General features: G+C 58.2%; 1 protein-coding gene and 1 long non-coding RNA gene across 2 annotated transcripts; one reads left to right on the plus strand and one right to left on the minus strand.

The window, feature by feature from the left end:
- Positions 1–29: 29 nt before the first annotated feature.
- On the minus strand, positions 30–23471 carry ASIC4 (acid sensing ion channel subunit family member 4). Its single transcript, XM_019445829.2, has 10 exons — positions 22234–23471; positions 6469–6613; positions 6246–6373; positions 5888–6050; positions 5299–5355; positions 3129–3282; positions 1669–1760; positions 1508–1587; positions 1077–1181; positions 30–859 (listed from the first exon to the last, which is right to left on the minus strand). Exons 1-10 carry the CDS (start codon positions 22813–22815, stop codon positions 746–748), a joined length of 1620 nt encoding a protein of 539 aa, XP_019301374.1. The 5' UTR covers positions 22816–23471; the 3' UTR covers positions 30–745.
- LOC109265017 (uncharacterized) lies at positions 14310–22170 on the plus strand. Its single transcript, XR_002078992.2, has 3 exons — positions 14310–14521; positions 18532–18781; positions 21914–22170. It is a non-coding gene; the product is annotated as an uncharacterized LOC109265017 (long non-coding RNA).
- Positions 23472–24391: the final 920 nt, after the last annotated feature.

Raw genomic sequence — 24391 nt, forward strand, 5'->3', positions numbered from 1 at the left:
CACAGCTTGGTCATATGTGCACACGGAAAGTTCTTTAGGCCTCTTTATTCTCAGTTTCGTCAGCACTTATAAAACCAGACTGGAGGCAGAGAGGCCATTCAGGAAGGCTCCCTTCCCCACCCCCAAACTCAGCCAAGGTCTGATAGGTCGGCCTGCTCCCTGTGGAGGGGACTCTGAAGGTGGGGTGGGGGCAGGGGAAATTGGGAGCTAGGCCAGGCCTGCTGGGCCACCCAGTCCCCCTGCAAAAAGGGGAGCTGGGCCTGGAGAGGGACAGGAAGTAGGACCAGCCCAGCCCTCCTGAGTCCTGGGGGTTCTCCCTCTCCTGCTGACATTCTAGGGCTGGGACCCTGGCTGTCCCTGAATCACCCACCCCCAAAGCCCCACCCTGCTTCTACTTCTGTATCCCCACCCCCACCCTGTCCTCCCTAAATATATACAAATGTACAGGGGGTTCCACCCCTGCTGGGTGGGCCCCTTCTTCCATCTCCCTCTCTCCTTTCCTTCCCTCCCCTCCAGCCCTCCCTGGGCACCAGCCTGGGGGTGGGAGGTGTGGACAAGAAGGACCCTTGTGCAAAGTAGCTGGCACCAGAGCTGGTGAACTGAGTCCCCACCCTCCCAGTGAGCACCGCCCTCTCCCCCTCCCCTTGGGTCACGCCCTGGCCTTGTGTCCCAGGATCAGGAGGAGACTGTTGGGGATCCTGGGAGGGGTCCCAGACTCCTGGGTCTTTTTAGACACAGCACCATCCTAGCAAGCAAAGTCTTCAAAGAGGCCTCCTCGGGGACCAGGAGGGTGGTGGTGGTTGGGGAGCAGGCCGCTGGCTCCCCCACCCTCAGCACAGCCCCGGCTTGGGCATGGACTCTGCAAGGTAAAGAGGGAGCGGGACGTGGAGAATGCAAGCCCTGCCCCCATGCCCCGCCGCCCCCCCCCTACCCCGCAGCAGCCAGCCTTTCCTCGCTCCCTAGGGTAGGGGCTTCCAGGGAACCCAGGAAGAGCTTGGCCAGGCTAGTTCAGAAGTTGCCGAGGCCTTCAGTCTCGGGAGAGGGCACCGGCTGCACTCTGCAGAGCTCGCCCTCACCTGCTCCTTCAGCTCCTGCAGCCCCAGGGTGGAGATGCCCCCAGTGGAGGTCCGCAGGGGGGTCTTGGGACGACGCCACACCCGCTTCAGTCGGTCCCAGGACACCTTGGGGTTCAGAGTGAGGGGACAGCAGCGGGCTCAGGAAACTTGGTAGAGGAGAAGGGCAGGCCTCACCAGGTCCACCTTGTAGGACTTGCTTCCCCAGCAAACCCCCATTAGGACTCCCCAATCCTCCCCACCCATCCCCTTCTCCTGACTCCTCAGCACCCCCTAGCCTTCCAGCCAGTCAGGAGACCCTGGCCAAGAACCCCGGCTTTGCGGCCAAGCCAGCTGCACCAGGAAGACTGTACTGCCCCCTGCTTTTCCCACAGCCCCTCCTCCCACCCTCCACGCCCCCTCTGGGTGGCCCCCACCAGGCCCCCATCCCTTGCCTCATAGATATAGTCCAGGATCTCCAGCAGGGTGAGGATGCTGGCCCCGATGAATAGGCCCATCTGTCCCCCGAGGTCTCCTGGGGCGCACAAGAGCAGGGTCAGAGGCACAGGCTGGGCTCATCTGCCCCCATGGAATCTGGGTCAGGGCCTCGTCTCACCCAGAAGGGCTGACAGGCCGTAGGCCGCTCGCTGCTCCATGGCCTCGGAGGTCAGGGCTTCAAAAAAGACATCAAGGACCAAGAAGTTCTCCCTGTGGAGACAGGAAGCAGGGTGTCCCTGTGGGGCCATCCTGATCTGAGTCCCCTGCACCAAGAAGCTGGTGACCACCCTCAGACTCCCAAAGGCTGTGAGGGAAGACAGTCCCAGATGCATGTCTGTTTCATATTTTGAGGGTTAGCCAAGGGCCTGGGAGAGCAAAACGAAACTCCTGGGCCTGGGGGCACCTGGGTGGCTCAGTCGGTCGAGTGTCTGGCTTCAGCTCAGGTCATGATCTCACAGTTCATGAGTTTGAGCCCCACATAGGGCTGTCTGCTATCAGTGTGGAGACCACTTTGGATCCGCTGCCCCCACCCCCTCTCTGCACCTCCCCCTCTCGTGCACTCTCTCAAAAATAAACATTAAAACAACGAACACAAAAATAAAAACAAACAAACAGAAACCTCCTGGGCCTGAAGGAGCCCCTCCTGCCTTCTGTAAGGCAGCAAATGGCATTCACTCTGTATCATCCCAATACCTCTCTAGAACTTTCAGTGGCTCCCCTTTGCCTAACAGTACACCCCAAAATTCTTTTTCCAGACTTCCAAGACTGCCTGTGATCTGCACCTTCTTATCCAGACTTCTTTCTTACCTGCTTCTCTCCACACAGCCTCCCCACTGCTCAGGCTGGTCTGTATATGATCCCACAGTTCTCTAGTTGGGATGCCTCTCCCCCACCCTGTCTCCTCCTGTCACACACCCAGGGTCCTCAGAGGCCCCACACATGCCTTCCCTGCTTCACCTGCCCCGCCCATTAATCTCAGCGGAGGCCTGACGATCAGCACCTCACTATCAAACGTGGCCTCACCCACAAATTGTGGCAGGAGCTTTGTGGTGTAATCACCTCTGTCCCCACAGGACCCACACCCTGGTACCCTGGCACCCACAGGATGTTCAGCCTTTGTAGATTGACTGCAGGGGACCAGACCCAAGACTCAATGAGGCCTCTCCTGAAGGCCACCTTGTCCCTCTCCCTTGGCACAGCATTCTCTCAATGTGCATTTAATGGCTCCCAGGTTGCTTGGGGTGGGGGGGGGGGGGGTTGGGGAGACACAAGCAGAGGGCTGTAAAACAACCATTAAGTGCAATGACCGAGAGAGGTACAGAGTGCTGTGGGGGCTCAGAAGAAAGGCGTTTGGATCAAGAAGGGCATCCCTGGAGGTGGGGACACAGGATGTGACTTGGGGGATGGGTAGGGATTAATTAGAAGAAAGGGATCATGAAAGGCATTCCTGGCAGAAGACTCATTAGTAAGAAAGATACGCCCACTCCCAGTCTCCATCATGGACCAGGCCTGTTGCAGGTGGCCTCTACTAAAGACACACACACACACACACACACACACACACACACACACACATACCGTATGTAGGTTTCGTTGCGGTTGTACTTCCTTGCCAGGTACCGGGCTGAGCCCCTGTTGGGGATCCTGACCATGGAGATTTCTTTCCCGTAGCGGGTCAGGTTGCAGGGAGTAGGGCAGAAACACGGGCCCTCGGTGCCCCCACCCAAGGAGTCTGCAACACAGAGGTACCAACTGCAGTGGCGGGGGGGGAGGGGGGGCAGGTGGCCCAGAGGCCCACTGGCTGCAGGGAGAAGGCAAAGGGGCTGTCCTGAGGCAGGCAGGTCCTCACTGAGGGCCTCTACTGGCCACCCTGGCACTGCCTAAGGGGGACTGGCTGGGAGTTCCTTCCTGGACCAGCTTCAGACCACCTAAGAAAGTGGGTGAGGGCAGAACCCCCCAGCACCCTCCTACAGGCTTATCTTTCTGTGTCCTAGCCCTTTGGGGCTGAGGAGTCCTCATGGTGCAGACGGAGGACACAGCCCATCCGTCAGAGCCATTCACACGAGATCTCAGACACACACGGGGCTTGGAGAGGATGCCGGATGAATGGGATTATATGCATGTTTTCACATATGCAGATGGATGAGTGGGTGGATGGGTGGACAGATGGGCAGAAGGACAGATGCTATGTTTCATATGCTGGATTTTCTTTGTTCCCCCCTTCAGATCCACTCTCCACTCTCCTCCACTTTTCTCTGTGTCCAGGAGGCAGGTCTCTCTGCCAAATGCATTACCTAGACTCCCTTGTCTTCTGGCTTTGAGTTGGGTTTGGCCAGTGGGAGACCCCAGCAGGGTCAGAGAGCAAGGAGGGGAGAGATGCCAGGATATTTCTTTCCCCAGCTTCCTCACCACCAGGCCATTGGTTGGCTGAGACTGCTTCCCCCTCTTGTGGCCGGAGTTCCCGTCCTCTGGGACAGCCACATGTCTCTGCCTGGGCCCCAGAGGCGCTCCCTTCCTTTACCCTGTAAAGCAGCAAATGGCATTCACTCCTTATCATCCCAATACCTCTCTAGAACTTTCAGTGGCTCCCCATTGCCTAACAGTACACCCCAAAATTCTGGACAACTAAAGTCCCTGCTCACACATCTGCCCCTTCATTAAACACTCTCCCACTGCCCCTTTGGCCGACGCAGTTGGAATGCGGGACAGAGAAGGTCTCAGTTCCACTTCCTGTCATGTCTCTCCCTCCCTGGGGGCCCCATCATCTGGATTACTGCAGTGTTCACCTGACTGGTTGCTCTGCTTCTGGTCTTAACTTCCATCATCCCTTCTCCACAGCTAATCGGAGTCACCTTGATAACATCAGATGGCATTCTTGCCTTGCCTTAAGCCATTGTTGGCTTCCCAGAGCCTCTTCCAGTCTTGCCTCCCCCCTCCCCACCTCCTGTGTTCTCTGCCTCGAGCCACACTGACCTTTCCGTGATTCCCCTCCCAACTCTCTTTCCGGCTACAGATGTTTAGCACTGAACTGTTCCCACTGCGTAGAACATGTCCCCACCTTTTCACCAGGCTGACTCTTCCACACCCTTCAAATCTCAGCTAATCAATCTATCACCTCCTCCAAGGATGTCCTGCCTTCCCAGGTGGAGCTGCACGCCCATCCCTGGGGCCTTGTAGCACCCCTGTGTTTCCCCTATCCAAGGACCAAGGCTGTGCCTGTGCCAGCACGGTGCCTGCTCACAGCCTTGCTCCATGAGGGCGGCCTCTCGTTCCCACTCTCACCTCCAGCACCAGCCCAGGCTGCCACCATCTGCAGAGGAATGAATGGATGGATGGATGGATGGATGGAGGAAAGAATGAGTGAATCGCAACCCAGGTGAGACCTATGGCCAGATGGGGTTTGCCTTACCCACACTGATAGCAGCGCATGTTTCCTCAGACCAAGAGAGAAGTCATTTCGCTTCCCCAGAGAGGGTGAGCTCGTTGGTGGAGCCACAACAGAAACCCAACCCTTCACTCCCAGTCCTGGTTTTTCTGCAACCCCTACCCTGCTGCCTCCACTTACCCAAGTGTCCACACCTGCAAAGTCCTCAGACCCCCTGGAGGTATGGGATAAGGCTCAACCCTGGAGGGAGTGTCCAGGGAGAGAATAGGAGGAAGGGGGCCAAGGCAATGAGGAGAACAGCAGACAGGGGGGGTGAAGAGGGAGGCGATGGAGAGGCAGGGGAGGGGAGAAGGCAGCACGGACCCAGTGTGTGGTCGGCACACTCGATGTAGATATTTGGCGGGCAGATGGTCTCATTGCCTGAAAGGAGAGAAGATTATTCCTGGAGTCTATGGTTCCACCCCCTCTCCCCCACCACGCTCCCAAATGCGGGCACGCACATGCGCGCGCACAGACGTACATGTTTGCACATCCCTGTACATGCATGAGCGTACACATGCTCGTGCATGTACGCCCGAAAATGTACACATGCATATGTGCATCAAACGAATGCACATTGCCTGCATGCACACATGCACACACATCTGTACGCATGTGTACCAGCACATGCACACAACCGCCTCAAATACACAAGCCCAAATGTACGTAAGCCCACGTATGCAGAAGTGCGCATCAACAGGCCCACAAACATGCATGCGTGCATTGCCATATGCACACGTGAAAACATTTATAAAGTCCCAAACACATACGCATACACTCACGTGAGTGTAGACACGCACACATGTTGTTGTACACATGCACTTGCTCGTGCACATGAGCAGTGTTCTGCCCCTGGAGGTTCTGGAGCCTGGCAGGGGGGCACGGAGGGCTGGCGGGAGGGGAGGGTGCCCACCTGGCATGTGCACCATCCGGCAGTGGCAGCGCTGAAGCACGGCCTCCTTTTCACAGCGCAGCCGGCAGGCAGACACACTGTAGGCTGAGTAGCCCTGAAGCTCAGGCTCCCTGAGCCCGCTCTCTGCCCGGCAGTTGCCCCAGGGCTGGGGCAGATAGGTCAGCTGCAGAGGGGGTGCATAATGGGGTCATGCCCAAAAGGCCCACCTGGCCCTCCATTGCCCACAACCTCAGCAAAGTCCATGAGTGGCCTGGTGGCCTGTGAGCTTCTGGAGTGGAGGGTAGGTCTGGTCAGCATCCCCTCTGGGCCCAAAGACCCTGCCCAGTGTCCAATCCAGGGCCCAGCTGGAGGTGCTCACCCGCTGTTCCTGGCAGGACACGAAGGTTTGGAAGCCTGGGGACACGCCAAAGCCCAACTGGTGGATGTAGGGTGGCTCCTCTTGGCTATGGATCTGCACTCGGATGCCGGCCTCAAACGATGTCTCATCTGCACAGTGGAGATGCGGACCTTTGGAAACCCCTCCCAGGCAGAGGGCCCAGGCTGGAGCCCCCAAATCGGTCCCTGTCCCTTTCCCTGCATACTTGTCTCTCTCCAGATGGGCAGGTATTCCTCCTGCTGGATGTCCAACATGATCTCCAGGCCACTGCCCATGCCCCCAGCCCGACTGGGCAGTGAACTCTGTGGATCCGCGTTAAAGGTATAACACTTCCCATAGCGAGTATACACCTGGGGCAGGGGGGTGAGAGAGAGGAAGAGAGGAGGTGAAGCTAAGACAATTCCTGCAGCTCAAGGCTCCCTGTCCTGTGAGAGGGCCTGCCTGCCTGGACATCGCTGCCCAACAGCAACCACTCTACAGCCCAGCCTCTTCCCTAAGCTCTATATTTTCTACTGACATCCTCTCTTAGCTGATTAAAAGACATCTCCAGCTTAGAGTATCAATAGCAGAACTCTTGCGATCTTCTGTGCTCCGGCCCTCTGATTTAAGGGCCCCACCATCTACCCCATTTCTCAAGTCAGAATCTCTGGCTTTTCCCCCTCTCCTTCACTCCTACATTCAATCCAGAATCTGAGCTGGGCAACTCTACTCCTGAAATCTATTTGGAATCCAAACACTTTCATTCCATCTTGTGTCCCCTCTTTCACCAGCATCTCCCACCTCGCTCCGGGCTCCTAACTGGTCTGCCTTCAGCCACCCTTGCCTCTCGCTCCTGGCACCCCCCCACACACAGCAGCCAGAGTGCCCATTGTAAAGTACAGGGATCCAATTGAGTCCCTTGCTGGCTTGGAGCCCAACGTTCCCCAGAGGATAAAGCCAAACTCCTTCCCTAGCCTGAAAAATCGCCATGTGTCATGACCTCTCCTGCCACTCTACCCCCAGATCTCTGACAAATTCAAACCCATGGAGCACCTTTCCTTCCTCTGGTCTTTGTTCATTTATTTCTCCCTCCTGGAATGCCACCTCCCCCCACCTTTGGCATGGTTAGCTGTCTTTTAAGTCTCAGCTTAAGTGCCCCCCTCTTCATTTTTTTTAAATGTTTATTTACTTTTGAGACAGAGACAGAGCGTGAACAGGGGAGGGGCAGGGAGAGAGAGGGAGACATAGAATCTGAAACAGGCTCCAGGCTCTGAGCTTTCAGCACGGAGCGGACGCGGGGCTCGAACCCACGAACTGTGAGAGCATGACCTGAGACGAGATCGGACGCTTAACCGACTGAGCCACCCAGGCGCCCCAAGTGTCCCGTCTTCAGACACACGCACATATACCACACACACACTTAGGGTGATCCTCCGCAGGTGTTCATCGGTTTGCTCATTGTATACCAAGACCTGAGATTATCTTGTTTATCTGGTTGTCCTTGTTCAGTGTCAACATCTCCCCCACTGAGGTTTATGCTGCACAGGAGCAGTGGGTTTGGTGTCCCCAGCACTGGCCCAGCGGCCGGCAGGAGGAAAGCTTATAAGCAGTTACTGACACACCAAACGAAGCTCTTTTCCACTACGGAGGGTTCCCAAGAATGGACACCAGATGGCGCTGGCGTCCCGGAGATGGATGCCGAAGCCCCGCCGGCCAGGAGCTGCGATGGGGTCGTTGCGCAGCAGCTGGGGAGCGGGGGTCAAGAGAGAGGCGGAGGCAGGTGCCCCGCTGCCAGGCTCACCCCACAGAGACGAGCCCCCGGGTCAAACCCATCACAGGCAGCACCTTCCCTGGGGGCAAGGGGTCAGTGCCCTCAATCACTCTCGTGCTCCCTCTCCCCTCTCCTTGGAAACATTTCCAGCTGGTAAAAGCTGGGAGAAAAGGCTTGGGCGGTGTTGGGGAAAAGATATCCTAAATGCCTAGCTTCAGAGAAAGGGTGTAGAAGGGAGAGGGGCTGGGTTGTGGGCAGCGAGAAGGATGATTTCTAAGAACTGGGGGCCTGGGGCACCGTTGTCTGGGGAGCAGGGTTAAGTCTTCTGTCACCCAAATATCCTGCCTGCAGATCCTCAAACAAACACGTGTCTAACAAGCACCTTGCAATTTACAAATCATGGCTACATCCACCCCCACCCCCCCACCCCCATTTCATGCACTCAGCAACTCTGATATGGATAGATTTAAATTACTTGGCTTTTAAAGACCAGGAAACTGCAGCTCAGAGAGGTGATGTGACTTGCTCAAGGCCACACAACCAGTCAACTAGTCGGTAGGAGAGGCGGAATTCATCTGGATGCAAGACTTGAGCTGTTCCCACAACCCACAGCTGCCACCTGCCAACCCAAGCCCCAGCTCCCTCTCAGTCCCACCAGCTGAAATGAGACAGGTGAGAAATGAGAGAGGTGAGTGATTTAACACCCGTCTGTCCCCTCCCCCACCACTTCCTCCTTCCCTTCCATTCCACTTCCGTACATCTTCCTCACTTTTTTTTTTTTTTTTTTTTTTTTTTGGAAAGCTAACCCTCTCTTTTGGGATAAGGGGTCAGGGACTACCTGTTTCTAAGCCTTTCATTTTTTTTTAACGTTTATTTATTTTGAGTGAGTGAAGGGTGGGGCATGAGCAGGGGCAGAGACAGAGGGAGACAGAGAATCCCAAGCAGTCTCTGCACTGTAAGTGCAGAGCCCAAGGTGGGGCTCCAACTCACGAACCATGAAATCATGACCTGAGCTGAAATCAAGAGGCTGAGCCACCCAGGCGCCCCACACCTTCCTCATTCTTTGTTCTCCAGATCTGCTGCCCCTCAGTTCATTGTCCCTCCCTCCTGCTTCTCCCCCTGACCAATTTCTGGGTTCCAGTCCTTGACCCTGTCTGTATCAGCCTTGCCCACTCCATGCTGCACGTCTATCTGTGGGGCAAGAGTAGGCATGGCTGACAGTCCCAGAGCATTCGCTGTGCCCAGGCACTGACTAAATGCTTAACGTGCTCTTTCCAATGGAATCCTCACATCCCCCTCTATCAGATGAGGAAATTGAGGCTCAGAGAGATGGGTTGATTTACCAAGGTCTCCAAGATCATTGCTTCTCAAACTGTATTGTACACAAAGCACCTGGGGACCTTGTTAAAATGCAGTTTCTGGTTCAGTCGTGTGCGTTGGCAAGGGGAGGGGGACAAGACAGAGATTCTGCATTTCTAACAACCGCTGGCACGTGGACCGTACTTCAAGTAGAAAGGCCCAAAATGAACGGGTGAGAGTCCCGTAGGACAGCTCCACTTTAGGTCTGCGCTCTGACAATGTGTTACTGGAAGGAGGGGAACCCGGAGAGGGGCTTGGTGCAAGATTCCTGGGTCCCCAGGGCGGGTGGGAAGGGTAGATGGGGAGAATACAGAAGTATTTGACTCAAATCTCAAGGCGGCCGCCCTCTTCCTACTTCGGGCCAAGAAGATGCTGGAATCAGCTCTTGCTGATGCCGCTGGTTTGAGTGTATGCTCCAGCTGAGAGGCCAAACAAGGCGTGGACTGTATGGGGGACCCGTTTAGGTTTAGTGAGCTACCCCCCACCCCCGTTGTGCAGCACCGCCCCGGTGGCTCCCCCTGATCACCAGGAACCGTCGCGGCCTCTCCACAGCTCAGCCTGACCCAGCCCGAAGGACTGTGGACTCCCCGCAGCTGAGAGGCTCAGAGCCCATTTCGGCCTGCGCAGACCCCAGTACAACTCGTAGAAGGTGTGAGGTGGAGGGAAGGAGTGCCAGGTGAACCCTACCAAAGGTCTTGCACTATGGTGCTTTTGACTTATTTTCTCCTTTGAGAAGGGCTCTCCTTTGCCTTCTGGAAAACCACATGAGGAAAGTATCGTTGCCCCCATTTAATGGTGAGGAAGCCCAGGGAGGGAAAGTGAGTTGACTAAAGGCACACAGCCAGTAAACGACAAGAGATCCGAACGGAACTGAGCCCAGTGCCAAAGCAGAATTAGCGCTTATAAAACACCTGGCGGGTGCGTATCCGGTGACTAAATGACTCTGGTAGGCTCCTGACCCTGGGCGGGCCTTGGGCAGCCTCCCTTTCAATACCTCCGGTAAGTACACACAGACCATTCTGCATGACACTGAGCCCGGCCCTGTGTGGGGCAGGGGTAACCAGGAAGACTTTGACTACAATGGCTTTGGAGGGGGGGTGGTTACCTGGCACCCCTGCCCTGGAGGGGGTTGTGCAGAGTGGGGGTGACGGTGGGTGGACGTGCTCCGGGTCTGATGGAGATACTCTGCAGGGAAGGGACAGGCCAGACTGGCAGGGCCGGGCCACTTGCGCAGCCCAGGTCAGGCCCGACCGCTGGGCAGAGCAGAGCGTTGCCCCGGAGACGGTCCCCGGGCCAGGCAGGCAGCGGCGGGTGGAACTGCCAGCTCCTAAGTGGCAGAACCCTGGTGGCGGCACAGCCCACAGCCTCTTCCATGGAGACGGCACGGCCGCTCTGCCTCAAGGTCCCCCAGGCTGGTCACTGCTTTCTTCCCCATGGACTGGCCCAGAAGGAGGGAATGCATACAGGAGAGTCCAGGGCCCCGCAGCGGAAAGGGGCAGGTGCTAGGCTAGGATGTGCCGGAGTGGGCCGAGGGTCTGTCTCCAAATGACCCACTACCAGCCCTCAGCCTTAGGGGCTCAGACCCCTACCTCTGTATCTCCCATCCCAGACCCCTCCCATCTCAGACCCCTACCTCTGCCTTTGGTCTGCACACCCCCACCCCCACCCCCCCACCCCCGCCTCGCTTTCTGCCTTAGCTCCTGGGTCCGCCCTCCTGACCCTAGGCTGAGCACATGGCCTCCCAGAATCCCTCTGGCCCCGGGCTGAATAAGCTTCTAGACGGGAATCTGTCTGTGCTGCGTGTGGACCCTTGGACCCTTCCAAGGGTCCTTTCTTTTCCTTTTGGCCAGCCCTCCGCCTGTCCCTCTCAGACCAGCCCACCCTTTCTTGGCCTGGACCCTGGCCTGAGTCTGACTCCCTAGTCTCTGTCCCTCTGATCTCTGTGTCTCACGGCCCTTCTCTATTCTCCTGGCCTGCCTGTCCTCAGCATCTGATAAATTATCCCATCTGGCCTCTGTTTCTCGGTCCCTTGCCCTCTGTCAGCCAGCCCATCCCCCTGGCCTCTGTCTTCCTCTCCCATTGGCCTGGCTGCGCCCTGTCCTTTCCTTTCCTTTGCCCTCTGCATCTGCAGCCTGTTTATCCTAGCCGAGGTGTCCAGTCCCCATCTCTTATCTTCCTACTAGACTCTCCCCTGGGCCTGAGACTGCTGCTGCCAAGCCAGGAACCCTTCTCCGGGCATGCCCCCCTCTCCTTCTCCCTGCCCCCTCCTCCAGGTCTGCCCCGGACAACATCAGAGGTTGGGAGGGATCTGTCCTCTCTGAGCTCCCTACTCTGAGCAGTGGCTCCTCACAGCCTCTTGGGTTCCATCTACCCACAGCTCCCATTTCCCCCAGGAAAGCTCTCCTTGGCTGGCTTGCATGCACCCCCGGCCCTCCCCACCCCTCATCCTCCCTGCAGTCACAGAGCCCACGGGGTTAACAGGCAATTAGCAGGGCCAGGGCTCAGAGCTGTGGGGGAGAGGGCCAGGGGCCTCCAGGAGATAAGAAGCCAAGCAGCCAAGGCTGGGCTAATCCCAGAGCTAATCTGCAGCCTAGGCTTTTATCTCCACTGCCTTCTGGGCACCCTGCCTCTGCTAAGGCCCTGGCGCCCTCCCCCCAACTTTTCCATAAGAGCTTCCTCCTGCCCCACATTCCGTCAGCCCTCCCCTGATGTGGTCCAGGCCTGGGCCTCTCACTCAGGCCTCTGGAATGAATTCCCTTTAACCCTGTGGTGCCCTGGAGTCTGTGGGGGTGGCCAGTGGAAGGGGGTGCATCTTCATCCGTTCTGGACTGTGAGTAACACCCCAGGCCGAACAGCTCTTGAAACAACACTCAGGGGTGGCCCAAGTGTCCAAGTTCAAAGGCTCCTGCCTCTCTATCCTCCTCGATGGGGAAGGAAGAGGGCATCATCGTGCAAAGGCCACAACAGAGGGGTGGCAAGGTACGTATCCAAAGGCACATAGGAAGACGGGGCAAATTCAGAGTCCAGTCCCTCTCCTCCACTGGCCCCAACACTGTCCTCTAACCCCCCCTGAGGGGTCAGCAGACCCTGGTGTCAGCTTTAGCTCTACCACTGACAGCCTTGTGTAACCTTGGCTAGTAAAGTGATTTATTGACTTCTCTGGACCTCAGTTTCCTCATCGGTCAAGTGGAAATAGAAATTCTTGCCTGACTTATTTCATAGGGCGGTTGTAAGTGTATGAAAGAGGCATCTGCAGAGTGAAATAATATACATGAGTCCTCAATATTAGTAACAAGAGTGTCATAGAGACCAATAAAACCTGGGGCAGAGATCGACCACTGGAGGGGGTGCTGGAAATGGATACACATATCATAGCTTCATAACATGGGGAAAGGGGCACGTGTTTTGGAATCCTACAGAACAGGGTTCAAATCCTGGCTATGCCACCAACCGTTGACAAGTAACCTTGGGTAAGGATGCATGATTTAATCTCTCTGAGCCTAGGATTGCGCATCTGTGAAAGGGAAGTGGTAACTTCTCCTGAAGTTAGTTATGAGGATTAGAGATAAATTCAGAGTGGGGTGTGGTAGGGTGTTCAAGAAAGATAAGGGAAGGGGTATGGTATGGGGTATAGATTTGTGAATGGGACTTCTTGCCAAATGGTGCAGCTCTTTCTTTTTCTCTTTCTTTCTTTCTTTTTCTTTCTTTCTTTCTTTCTTTCTTTCTTTCTTTCTTTCTTTCTCTTTCTCTTTCTTTCTCTCTTTCTTTCTTTCTTTCTTTCTTTCTTTCTTTCTTTCTTTCTTCCTCATTGAAGTATACTTGACATTGGTGTAGCATTTTGATCTTGGATTCCCACTGGTCCCATTCTCAGGGCACCGTGCACCTTGGTAAAGGCTCTCCCAGCAATTTGGGAGAGACTGTGCTTCTTAGGGGATGGGGCTCTGTCAGAGTGAACCACCCGCCCCGGGAACAGGGATACGGCTCTCCTACCGGATGAGAAGCAGCACTGAATGAACAGGCCTGCAGCCCAGCCTGGTTCACATCTGAGGCCTGCCTATATTGTCTGTGGGATTCGGATTCAGTCATTGAACCTCTCAGATCTGTGTTATGAGGTAAGAGATGATATACATAAATCATAGCAACATCTAACATTTATTTAGTGCTTACTCTGTGTCAGGCATGGCCCTGGGCACTTTATATAAATTCACTCCTTAATTCCCACAAAAACCCTGCACTAGAGGTCTCTTATCCCCATTGTCGAGACAAAATACTAGAAGCCCAAAGAGGGTAGGGAACCTGCCAGGGTCGCATATCATGGCACAGCAGGGTACCAGGCAGTCCGATGCCCAAGCCTGTGCTCATATCCACTGTGTGATGATACACACCCGTCACAGCACTGGCAAATAGTAGGTGCTCAAGAAATGGCAGGTGTTAAAACAGCATTTATGTGCCCGTCACTATTCTTTGAGGCTGTGCACTGTGTCAGGCACTGTGCTTGGTGCCGGGGATGGTTCAGAGAACAAAACAGACAGTCTCTGCCCTGAAGGCGTTTGCTGTCTGGCTGCAAAGGGATTCATTCATTCAAAACGTGTTTATCGAGCCACCTACACTATGAGGCAGGTGCACAGCAGCCGGGAACAAAATAGAACAATCACACGTATAGGCAGATCATTACTGCCTGGGACTATTGCTGTGACGGGAATCCCACAAGTCCTCCGGCAGGGGGATTGGGGTTGGAGGGTAGAGCTTCCCGGAGCAAGCTCACTCACCCGCACCGGAAGGGCTTGGGTTCCCGCCACACGGTCCAGACCGGAGAATGCCCACCCCCCACCCCCCCCCACCCCCAAGCAGGCCTGGCCTCCTCCCCTACCACACCCCCACAGCCAGCCAGGTGCTTTTCAGAGCAACCTCCTCCCCAAGGTCGAAGCGCGCCCGCTCCCAGGTCCGGGAGGAAATGGGAGCAGTGTTTGTTCAAATGTAAATGTGTGAGCTGCGGTGGAAGAGAAGTAGGGGGCGGTCAAGGCCGCGTGACTCCAGGCCGAGGTCGCTCTGGGAGCCAGGAGAGCTTGGGGCCGTAGAAGAATGCGGTGACTCCAGGAGTGCGCCGCGTTTCCACGGGAGAGGAGCGCGCAGGGTGTCCAGCAAGCAGGTAAACCCGTAAACCTGCTCCCAGGTAGCTACCACTTAGGCCTTAAACCCTAGAAAGGCAGTTTTCCAGGCGAGAATATTTTTAATTTGTAACGAAGCCCTTGCCTGACATTGCCGCCCCTGGACGCAAAGTTATTCGTTAGAGAGTTTTGTTGACACAGTGCGGCACACACCCACGGCCGGGCGGGAGTTCCCGGGCCAAGACTGAGCAGGTGGCGGTGGGTGTGTGGGTGTGCGCCCCCCACCCCAGCACACGCACCCGGGCATCCGGGCCGGGCCCACCCGCACCCCGAGGGCCGCACCCACCGCCGCGCGCTCCCCGCCGCCCCCTCCTCCCTCCCGCGGGGCAAGCATCCATCACCGCGCCCGAGCGCCCTCCCTCCCGTCTCCTCCGGGCGCCTCGGCTCTCCTCCCTGGGTTTGCCTCATTTGCATTCCCCCGGCTCCCGGCTCCTCGGCAAAGTGACCTCCGCACACAGCAGAAGCCAGAGGCTTCCACCGCGGAGGGAGACACCGCCTCCCGCCGCCCGCCGCGGCCGGGGAGGGCCGAGGGGGCGCAAGCCCGGACGGCAGGGCGGGGGCCCGGGGGAACAGTTCTCTGGGGGCAGCTGGAGGGCCCGGGAGCGGCGGGAAAGGCCTGGGGCCGAGGGGCGCAGACGGACTCCGATGGGATTTGAACCTCAGGTCCTCTGTGTTGCGGGAGTGGAACGTGGAGGTCAGCACCGGGCCCGCGAAGCTGCGCCCCGACAACCCGCTTGGAACCTGGGGAGCCCCAACCCCGTTTCCCTCCACTGCACCCCCACTGGAGAGGGGCCAGCCCTACCGGGCAGTCTCCCAGGAGTCCCCAGTTCCCCCCGTGGGGCCTGACCAGTCCCCGTCCCCGCTCCCCTGGCCTGCCGAGCCGCCTCCCCTCCCCCCATTTGGTATTTACACCTTTCACACATTTGTAAGCTATTATCCTGTCCACGCTTAGTCACCGCTGAGCCAAGCGCCACGGATTTAGCTCCTTTAATCTTTCCTCCTAAATCAGTCCTCCATTTCCCCTTAATCATCCCGTGGCTCCTCTCTGAACTCTCGCTGCCGCCTCGGCTGCTGCAGCCCATGCCTGTCTCTCTGGAACTGCTCCCCCTCCAACCCCAAACGGGTGTCCCAAGGGCATGGTGAACGTTAGAGGGGGCCCGGGGTTGGATTTCCAACGCTGCGGGTCCCCAGCTTGGGAGCCAGGGGAAGAAGTGCAAACACTCCCCCCACCAACCCCTTTCTGGAAACACACAGCACTCTGAACCTTCTCCTCTCCACCCTCCTTGTCTCTGTCCTCCTCCCACCTTCCCACCCCCATTCATCTGGATTCATCTGGATGGCTCCAAGACCCTAACCCTCAGGTCTCCTGACCAAGGTTCTGGCTGTCCCCCCCCCGCCCCCACCTCCCGCCACGAGACAGAGGTGGCATTGCCGAGAGCATGGAAGGACAGGGCAACGCTGATAACCCACCAGCCTGAGGCTGCCCTCCTCCCCTCTCCAGGGTGACTGTCCATCTCTCCTTGACCACCCTGTCTCCACCCTGCACTCACTCCCGCCCAGTGGAACCCACTGACTCAGGGGCCTCAACCTGAGCAGCGCTGAAACTCAGCCCTCCTAGTGCTCCCTGGGATGCCCCTGCCTCCCTGCCACCCATTCCTGTTCCTTTCTGCCCCCTAGCCTGGGACTGGCAGGGGCAGCCCTGCCGCCAGCCACAAGAGGGAGAAGATTTCTCCCTGGAATCCAAAGGGCAAGGGTGGGAATCCTGCAAGGAGCATGGGTAGGGGAGACAGGGGGAGGACAGGAGGGGGATACTGGGGCCATTTCTTCAAATGCTAATCAGCATCTTCCGGCAGTGCCACAAGAAGCTGAGCTGATAATGAGCCCAGCTCGGGGCTGATTCCTGATTAATGAAGAGGCCACAGGGCTGCTGAGTGGGGCCGGGTGGGGCAGGTCCCTCCTGGCCCTCCCCGCTGCCCTGGAAGATAGTCCTCTGCAACAATAACAGCCCCCGCCCTTGGGTGCTTGGCCACACCACTTGAATCCCCCACCACCAATTCCACTTGTGGCCAATGGGAAGCAGCCAGACTGAGGGCACCGCCACCAGGAGGGCCAGCAGCCAGCTCTGGGGCAGGCGGTGGGGAGAGCAAACACTGGGTTCTGCAAGCTGTGACTTGTAGGTAGCCCTCAAAATATTTCTTAAAGTCAGGAAAATTTTTATTCAAATCATCAAGACTTGGGCTTCCCTGGACAAATTGGAAGACCCTGCCCCCACCCCCAAACACTGGGCATCCCCGACCCGGTCGTGAGTTAGCTGGGGCTGAGGGACAGCGGCTCCCCTCGGGGATAAGTGATCTTCCCTTCTGCTCAGACCCCACCCTTCCCTAACGTGTGCCCTCCCCTACCTGACCTGCCTGGCTCCTGAAGGCAGGACAACCCTGAACTAGATGTTGAACTAAATGTTCTCAAGATTCATGCCTTAAGAGAGGACAGGGCAGAGGGGCTGGACAGAGGGTGAGGGTAAGAGGTAAGCTTGTCTGGTAGGTAAGAGGCCTGCGCCAACCTCAGAGGGAAGCCCGTCCGTTCCTGAGTCGAGGGGGCAGGGGGCAACCCTCAGGCCCTCAGGAGCCAGCAGCCAAGGTATGGAGTTGTCACGCTCATGGGGTAGCCTTCCCACAACCGAGGAGGCAGGGCAGAGCTGATCAGTACCGCCCTGACCACACCAGGGAAGGGAACGGGCTTAGGAGGAAGCCGTGAGCTTCGGAGGAAGCTGGGATCGAAGGCAGGGGATTGCCAGGATCTGGCATGGGGGAGCCAGGGAGGGCTAGAGGGCCGAATGCATGCTGCCCCCCTGCCTCTGAGTTGTCCTGGCTGGCAGCCGGGGTGGGGCTGGGAGAGGAAGGAGGAGGGCAGGGAGGGGGACTGCCCAGCTGGAAGAGGCCTTGTCTAATTGTGCCTGATTAGTAGAGAGGAAGAGAACAGGGCGAGTGATTAATAGTCACGGCAGTCACCAGCGAGTGGGGAAGGAGGGTTGGGAGGGGGAGGGAGGTCTGAGAGCCAAGAGGGAATGGGGACAGTGAAGTGCCCACACGTCCCTGGTCACCTGCCCCTCCAGGGAGTGGCTGGACCCCTGACGACCCACAGAGAGGGGCTGCATCCTACCCCTGCCTCCTCCAGGATTTTCCACCTCCCCCACGCCTCAATTTTCCAGACAATAGAATGGAAGAGAAAAGACTGAGGTCATGTCCTGCACCTGGGAAGAAAGGTGCATCGGTTCATGTGATGTCAACAGACACCTCCGTGTCTCCAGACCCAGGCCCTATCCTCAGCTCAACCTGGGACCTCAGCCCAGATCGTAGACACCAGAGCTTCCAACCAGAGCCCACACCTGCCACCCATATCCTCTGGCCCCGGCTGGAATTCCTAGCCCTGCCCAGTCCTGCAGTCTGAACCTAGTTCCTGGGTCCACTGAGAACTGTGCTGTCCACCACGGTTGCCACTACCCGCGTGCGGCTCTCTGAATTGAACAATTCATTTTCTCTGTCACACGAATCACATGTCAGATGCTCAATGGCCAGTGTGGCTGGTGACTCCCATGTTGGACAGCACGGATACATTTCTATCATCCCAGAGATGTTCTGTGGGAGAGCACCGATCTGGAGAGAGTCTGTGCACACGCATGCACGCACGCACACATGCGTGAATATTTGGAAGGGGTGGGTAACACGGGAATGCTGTAACAGGGGAGGGGAGGGGCTGGGCCTGAGGATCAAGACCGGGGGAAAGACAGGAGACGGCAAATAGCAAAGATGCCTGCATGTGGGTCGGCAACCGCGGGTGGTGCTGGGAATCGACAGGTAAGAGAGCAGGAAGCTGGGGCAGTGGCACTTGCAATTGTGGACTCTTCCAGAGGACACACTATGTGCACGCCAGGCAGTGTGCTGAGTTCTTCTCGGCCATCTTTTTAATCCTCTCAACTGCCCGCCTTGTTTAGGTTCTAATATTGCATTTACTGGATGTAGAAACAAACGAAAGCTCACGGAAGCTTTTTGACTTCTCCAAGGCCACACAGCTTAGAGGGGAGAGCCGAGGTTCAGATCCAGACGGTCCGGCTCCAGAAACCACACTTGACTGCTCCGCCATACATTCCCCAGCTGAGAGGAGAAGCTGAATTTTAGAGCCACCCTTGCATTTTACAGCTAAAGAGATGAAGCCCAGGGAGAGAGAGTGATTTCTGCCTTCGAGTAAGTGGGCAGGCTGAAAGCAAGCCGCAATGGGGAAAGTATGGATGGGGCTCGGAGCACCAGGGTGGGGGGAGCAGATGGTGGTGGGAATCGGAGGAAGGGAGAGAACATATAGGTGGTGAGAGCAGGAGGCGAGGTGGGAGTGGGTGGGTGGGTACGAGACTGAGTAAGGAGCCGGAAGGGAAGAGGAGAACGGACAGAACGGACGGGGTAAGCTAGGTGGAAGGAAGCATGGGTGGAGCGGTGAGTGTCCCCCACTGCCCAGGAGCTCTTTCCTCTCTCTCTCTCCCCTCCTCTCCAAACCTCCCAGGTCTGCCTCACCCCGTGAACCTTCCCAGCCCTCTTCCGCCCAGAGTGGCCTCTCTGTCTGGGCTCTTACTACCCATGGACCTCTTTTGGCAGTTGATCCTGGCAGCTCAGGACACCCACCTGCATGGCTGGTTAACTCTTGCATGGTTGGTTAAGCTTCTGAGTGTCCCTGTCTCTGCTCCAGCAGGAGAGTGTAGGCTGCCTGAGGACAAGGACCGGGGACTGGGGCTTCCCTTCTTTGTTCTCCCCCCCCCCCCCCCCCCCGCACCACCGAGCAGGTACACAGTAGGCACTCAGAGCTCCTGTTGATTGGGCGAGTGACTGGGAGTCGGTGAGGGGGTATTAGGGAGCGTGGGGGTGAAAGCGACTGCAGTGGTAACAGAAGCAAGAGCAGCAGCTTAGGGGACTGGGGGAGGGCACATTACCCAGAGTAAAAATAGGCTGGAAAATGTGACATTTATTAACTTGGATTCTGGAGGAAAGGTCACAGCAGAGTGGGGAGTGGGAAGGAGGAAACAGGGAAAGCCACAGAACACACATCCCAGCCCCTTCCCCAAAGCCTGTCTTTGTCACTGACCATCTCACCACTCACACCCTGGCAGGTCCCCTGCCAGCGGATCCCCGTACCCGTCTCCCCACCATCGATCCCACCAGGAGCTCCGTGTTCTTACCGCAGGGTCTGTTGTGGATCTCGTGTCCTCCTGAGAGACCCCTTGTGTTCATCTCCTGCCCCTTCTCTGATCTCACCCTGCGGTACACCCTCATCTTCCCCACGGCCGTGTGGCATGAACCGCCATCCCAGCCCGCACTCCCAGACCCTGGTGAATCTGCAGCAGACTCAGCCCTCGAAGGCCAGGTCCAAGGGAGAGTTACGCTCAGCAGACGGGGGATGGGCAGAAGGATATGGGGTCTAGACTGGGTGGGAGACAGGGAACGCAGGCTCTAAAGGGGAATTCCTGTCCCCCAGTGCTTGCTTTGCCCCTCCGCCCTTCTTGGGCCTGCCGCAGCCCCAAAGCTGAGACCCACAAACTTCTGTCGCCCTCCTGTCTGCAGCCCCAGGGTATGAAAGGGCCCGCTGGACACCCATCCTCCCCTTTAGCCATCCTCAGGATTCCCAGAGACTCCCTGTTCCCAGATCCTCCGGGCACCTCCTTTTCCTAGAGCGAGGCAGGAAACCCTGCTTCCCTCACCTTACTCCCCCCTTCCCCATCTCTCCCTCCCCGCCACCCTCCTTCCCACTGAGGTTTCAACACACTTCCCCTTTCCTTTCTACCCACACCCACCCCCCCCCCCATTCCCTGCACAGGGACACAAAGCTCCCATTGATTTCTGCCCCAACAACACCTGCTGGGACTGGGCTGTGTCTCCCTCCCCCCAACTCTGAGGGGTGAGGATGTCAGACAGAGGGGCTCCATGGACCCAGAAGTCCACATGCACACTCTCTACACCTCACCTCCTTCTTGAGGACTCTCGCAGTCCCGGATTTGGGAGCAGTGATTTTTCCTAGAAGAGGGGTGTGTGGCCACACAAAAGCCCAGTGCCCCCCACCCAGGACGACCCCTCCTTCCTGCCCCTTCCTCCATTTCTACACAACTGCCCCCACACCCAGTGGCAGGAGGACCCAGAGGCTGCAGGCACGGGTAGCGGTGAGAGGAACCTAGTAGGGGCACGTTTCCTGCTGTACTGAGGCAGTGAGTGAGCGAATGGGAACCTGGGCCAGAGGAAGGAAAGCGCCCTCCCCATCCCTGGGGCAGGCCACTGGAGGCTGGCTGGAGTGGGCACCATGTTGGCGCCACGTATTTGCATATGCACTGGGCAGTGGTAACAAGGATGTAAACACACATGTACACAATGCTGGGAGTCAACCGTGCACCGGGGATCTCTAGCACCAGGGATAATAGATACCCTGTGAGTGTGGGTGAATGGAGCACTGACTGACAGACAGACAGACAGCACACAAGACACGCCCCCTGAGCTCACACCTGACTGTGGGAGGTGTGCATGGGAGGGCAGCCCAAGCCGACACTCCAGATCTCAATGAGAGAGTGTGTGTGTGTGTGTGTGTCTGTGTCCACACACATGTGAGAGATGGCACCAGCAGTCCCCGCATGGGGCGCAGGGATCAAGATAGATGGGCGGGGGGCATCACAAAGGGGATGGCATCCACAGTGTGACCCTGTCCTCGTCCTCAGCAGCTAAGTAAGAGCTGGGATCTGGGCATAGAAATGGGTAGCTCTCGGTGTGTGGGTGTGCAGGTGTGCATGTGAGTGTGGTGACAGGGACACTGAGTATGAGAGAGGGAGCGCAGAAAACTGTCCCTGAGCAGTAGGTGTGTGTGTGTGTGTGTGTGTGTGTATGTGTGTGTGTGTGTGTGTGTGTGTGTGTTGCTGGGTTGCAGTGAGGGTGAGCCATGCACATAGGAGTGAATAAGTGATTCTCAGTGTAAGAGCCAGAGCCGGGCAAGGGAACAGCAAGAACCAGGAAACGGAGGGAGGGAAAGGGAGAGAGGCTGGAGGGGCAGCATGAAAGAGGGATGTGTGAGGGAGTCTGTGAAAGGGGGTGTGTATGAGAGACACAGAGACAGAGAAGAGACACTGGCACCCAGTGTACACGAAGATCAAGATCGTCTGTATCCAGCCTGCCGGTCGGGCCAGCTCCCCAGGAGGCAGCCCTGAGTCCCTCTCTTGCTGGAGCCCCCCAGACACCCCATCCCCAACACCCTCATTCAGCGGGGAGAAGAATCCAGAGGAAAAAGGGAACAAGAGATGAGTGGGGGTCAGTCGGCCCGGCCTTGGCACGGTGCATCCCTTCCTTCCCTGCAAGCTGCCCAGCTTCGGGGACCCCGGGCCCACTCCGGGCCCCCCGGGCCCAGACCTGGGCCCTGCAGCAGCAGCAGAGCCGAGAAGAGGAGCGGCCGCAGCAGCACCAGGGTGAGCCCCTAGGAGTGTCCCCTGTTCCGCGGCTGGGGAGCTAGAGGGAAACACCGGGCTTGGGGGAGACACGAGGCCAGCCTCTGGTGGCGGAAGGAAGGGAAGCCCTGTAGAGCCCTGTTGAGGATGCCCCTGCGCGCCACCTCCCCCCCCCCCACCCCCCCACCGGCCTCCGGCCACCCCAGGCCGGGCGGGCCAGCTGGCAGGACTCACCACAGAGAAGTTGCTGGCGGAACAGTGGTGCCCACTGAAGTTGCAGCTCTTGAGCATGTCGGCAAGCTGGTGGCCAGTGCGGTTGAGGATGTCTACCATGTCAGGCTCCGGGTAGCGCAGGCCGGCGGCTCGGTGCCCGTCCCGGTCTTTGGGGGGCAGCCCCGTCAGATTGGCCAGGTGGAAGATGTCGGCGTCGCTGAGCGCCGAGTGCCGGAAGCGGTTGATGTTGCAGAGGGTGACGGCCGGGAAGCCAGCCACCGGGGCTGGGGCAGCAGGGTCCATTGCCACCAGGTGAGGCCGGGTCAGGTAGCCCCGGGCCAGGCCAGCCGCCTGGTACAGGAAGGCAGCCAGCGAGGTGAGTAGGGCCAGTGCCCACAGGGTTCTGCGCAGTCCATGGGGGCCTGGGCCACAGGCCCGGCCCAGCCCGTGCAGAGTGCTGGTGCTCGCAAAGGTGGCCAGGTCCCGGGGGGCTGCTGCCCCCCGTGCAGCCCCCAGGAGGCTTTGCTCATCCCCTGCCTCCTTCTCCTTGGGTTTCGCATCCTCCTCTGCAAATTTGATTTTGCACACAATCTCGATCGGCATCTGTCCCCGGCTGCTGGGACTGGCCAGAGCCTCCCTGCCCCTGTCCCTCCCTGGCCGGCAGCCCCCCGGTGCCCTCCGGAGTGGCGGTGGTGGCAGCGGCCGCTCTCCTCAACTCAGGGCAAGCGGGAGGAGGACAGGGACAGGGTGGGGGCCCGAGGTGGGGGAGTCACTCCCACTCCCAGCAGCTCCGCAGCCCTCGTGCTGCCTCTGCTGCTGCTGCCTCTGCTGCTGCTTGTCTCTCTCCTCGATCGTCTCCTTGTGGCTTCCCTTATCAGCACCAGCACAGCTGTCAGCCCCTGCGTGTGTCCCTGCGAGCGAGCGAGCGAGGGAGTGAGCGCTGCTCCGCCACGCCGCGCAGCCCCAGCCGCTCCGCTCAGCATGTGCTCCGGAGCCCACCCCGTGCTTAATAATTCAGGACATGTCAACAGCGCTTCACCGGCGGCACTGGCGGCAGGAGCCAGGCCAGGGGCGGGGGCAGCCCCCAGCCCAGGACTGGGATCCCCGGCCCCCGCCTTCAACAACCTTGTCGGGCTGCCCCCTGCCCAAACTCTTGTCACACCCTAGGCACTCACGGGGTCCCCAGATGGCCCCACTCCCAGGCCACCCAGGGAAGAGATCTGCACCCAGAGTCCTCAGCTCATTCTGCCACTTTTGGGGGACCACACCCAGGCTCAGCCGACTTCACCACCCCCCCCCCCCAACCTCCCTGACTCTTGACTCCGGACTCCTGATCCCAGCACCTGGCCACCACCTGCCCCCAACTACCCCACTCACAGCGGCTTCCAGAAACTCCTTGGGAGAGCCACTTGTTTGAATGAGGGAGGGGAGGGCAGAGGAGGGCAGGCAAGGCAGACAAGGGGACATAGGTGACTCCACCAAGATTCGTGACTGGCCTGGACCTTTGCTCCTGGGCTCAACATCCACCTTCCCCCCCACCCCCTCCTGGGATGCTGGCCGCCCCCTCCCCCGCCCCCAAACTCAGTCATTCCTGTGTCTGGGACAGAGGGCACCCTGGCTGACTTGAACATCTGTGGCCACATTTTTCTTCCCCAAACGCTTCCCAAATCCCTTGCCACACCTGTCTGGTGGGTGGGGGAGGGTGTTGGGTGAACGGGCCAAGGAGCAGGGAGGAGGTGTGATGGGTGGAGGAGAGGGTATGGAATGGAGGGAGTGGAAGAGCCCAAATGGGGATTTGGGAGGGAGGAGAAATGTGCGGGCTTGGATGGGGAGTACTATCTCAGAAGCGGAAGCAGGGGGTGGATGGCAGAATAGGGCAGGGGCGCCCTGGTGAGGCTGCTGTCTTGCCGAGGGGAACAGGCATGTGGGTTGGTATGGCAGGCAGGGGTGGGGCCCCAGTGGGCAGCCCAGGAGGAAATGCCTTGGTGCTCCCAGGCTGGGGTGGTCACAGGGAGCAGCTTGTGTTCTGGGGGGCCCGCGTGAGAACGTGAGCCCTCATGGGGGAGGAAGCACTTGTCCCCCAGAGAAAAGGGGGGGCTGATTAATCGGGGCACTAATGAGCAGCAGGGAGAGGAAGCTCAGAGGGGCGGGGGAGGCGGCTCCATCGATCCGAGCCGCG

This window comes from Panthera pardus, unplaced genomic scaffold (assembly GCF_024362965.1).
Source record: "Panthera pardus isolate Hobbes unplaced genomic scaffold, ASM2436296v1 HiC_scaffold_10, whole genome shotgun sequence".
Taxonomy (NCBI): domain Eukaryota; kingdom Metazoa; phylum Chordata; class Mammalia; order Carnivora; family Felidae; genus Panthera; species Panthera pardus.

Bases quoted from the DNA above. Each gene is read 5' to 3' on its own strand.
- ASIC4 (XM_019445829.2), bottom strand. From the start codon at position 22,815: ATGCCGATCGAGATTGTGTGCAAAATCAAATTTGCAGAGGAGGATGCG. The intron at 1,761-3,128 runs GTATGTGTGTGT...CTGTCTCCACAG, and splicing joins CGCAACGAAACCTACATACG to GGAGAACTTCTTGGTCCTTG. The intron at 860-1,076 runs GTGAGGGCGAGC...TTTACCTTGCAG, and splicing joins TGCAGGAGCTGAAGGAGCAG to AGTCCATGCCCAAGCCGGGG.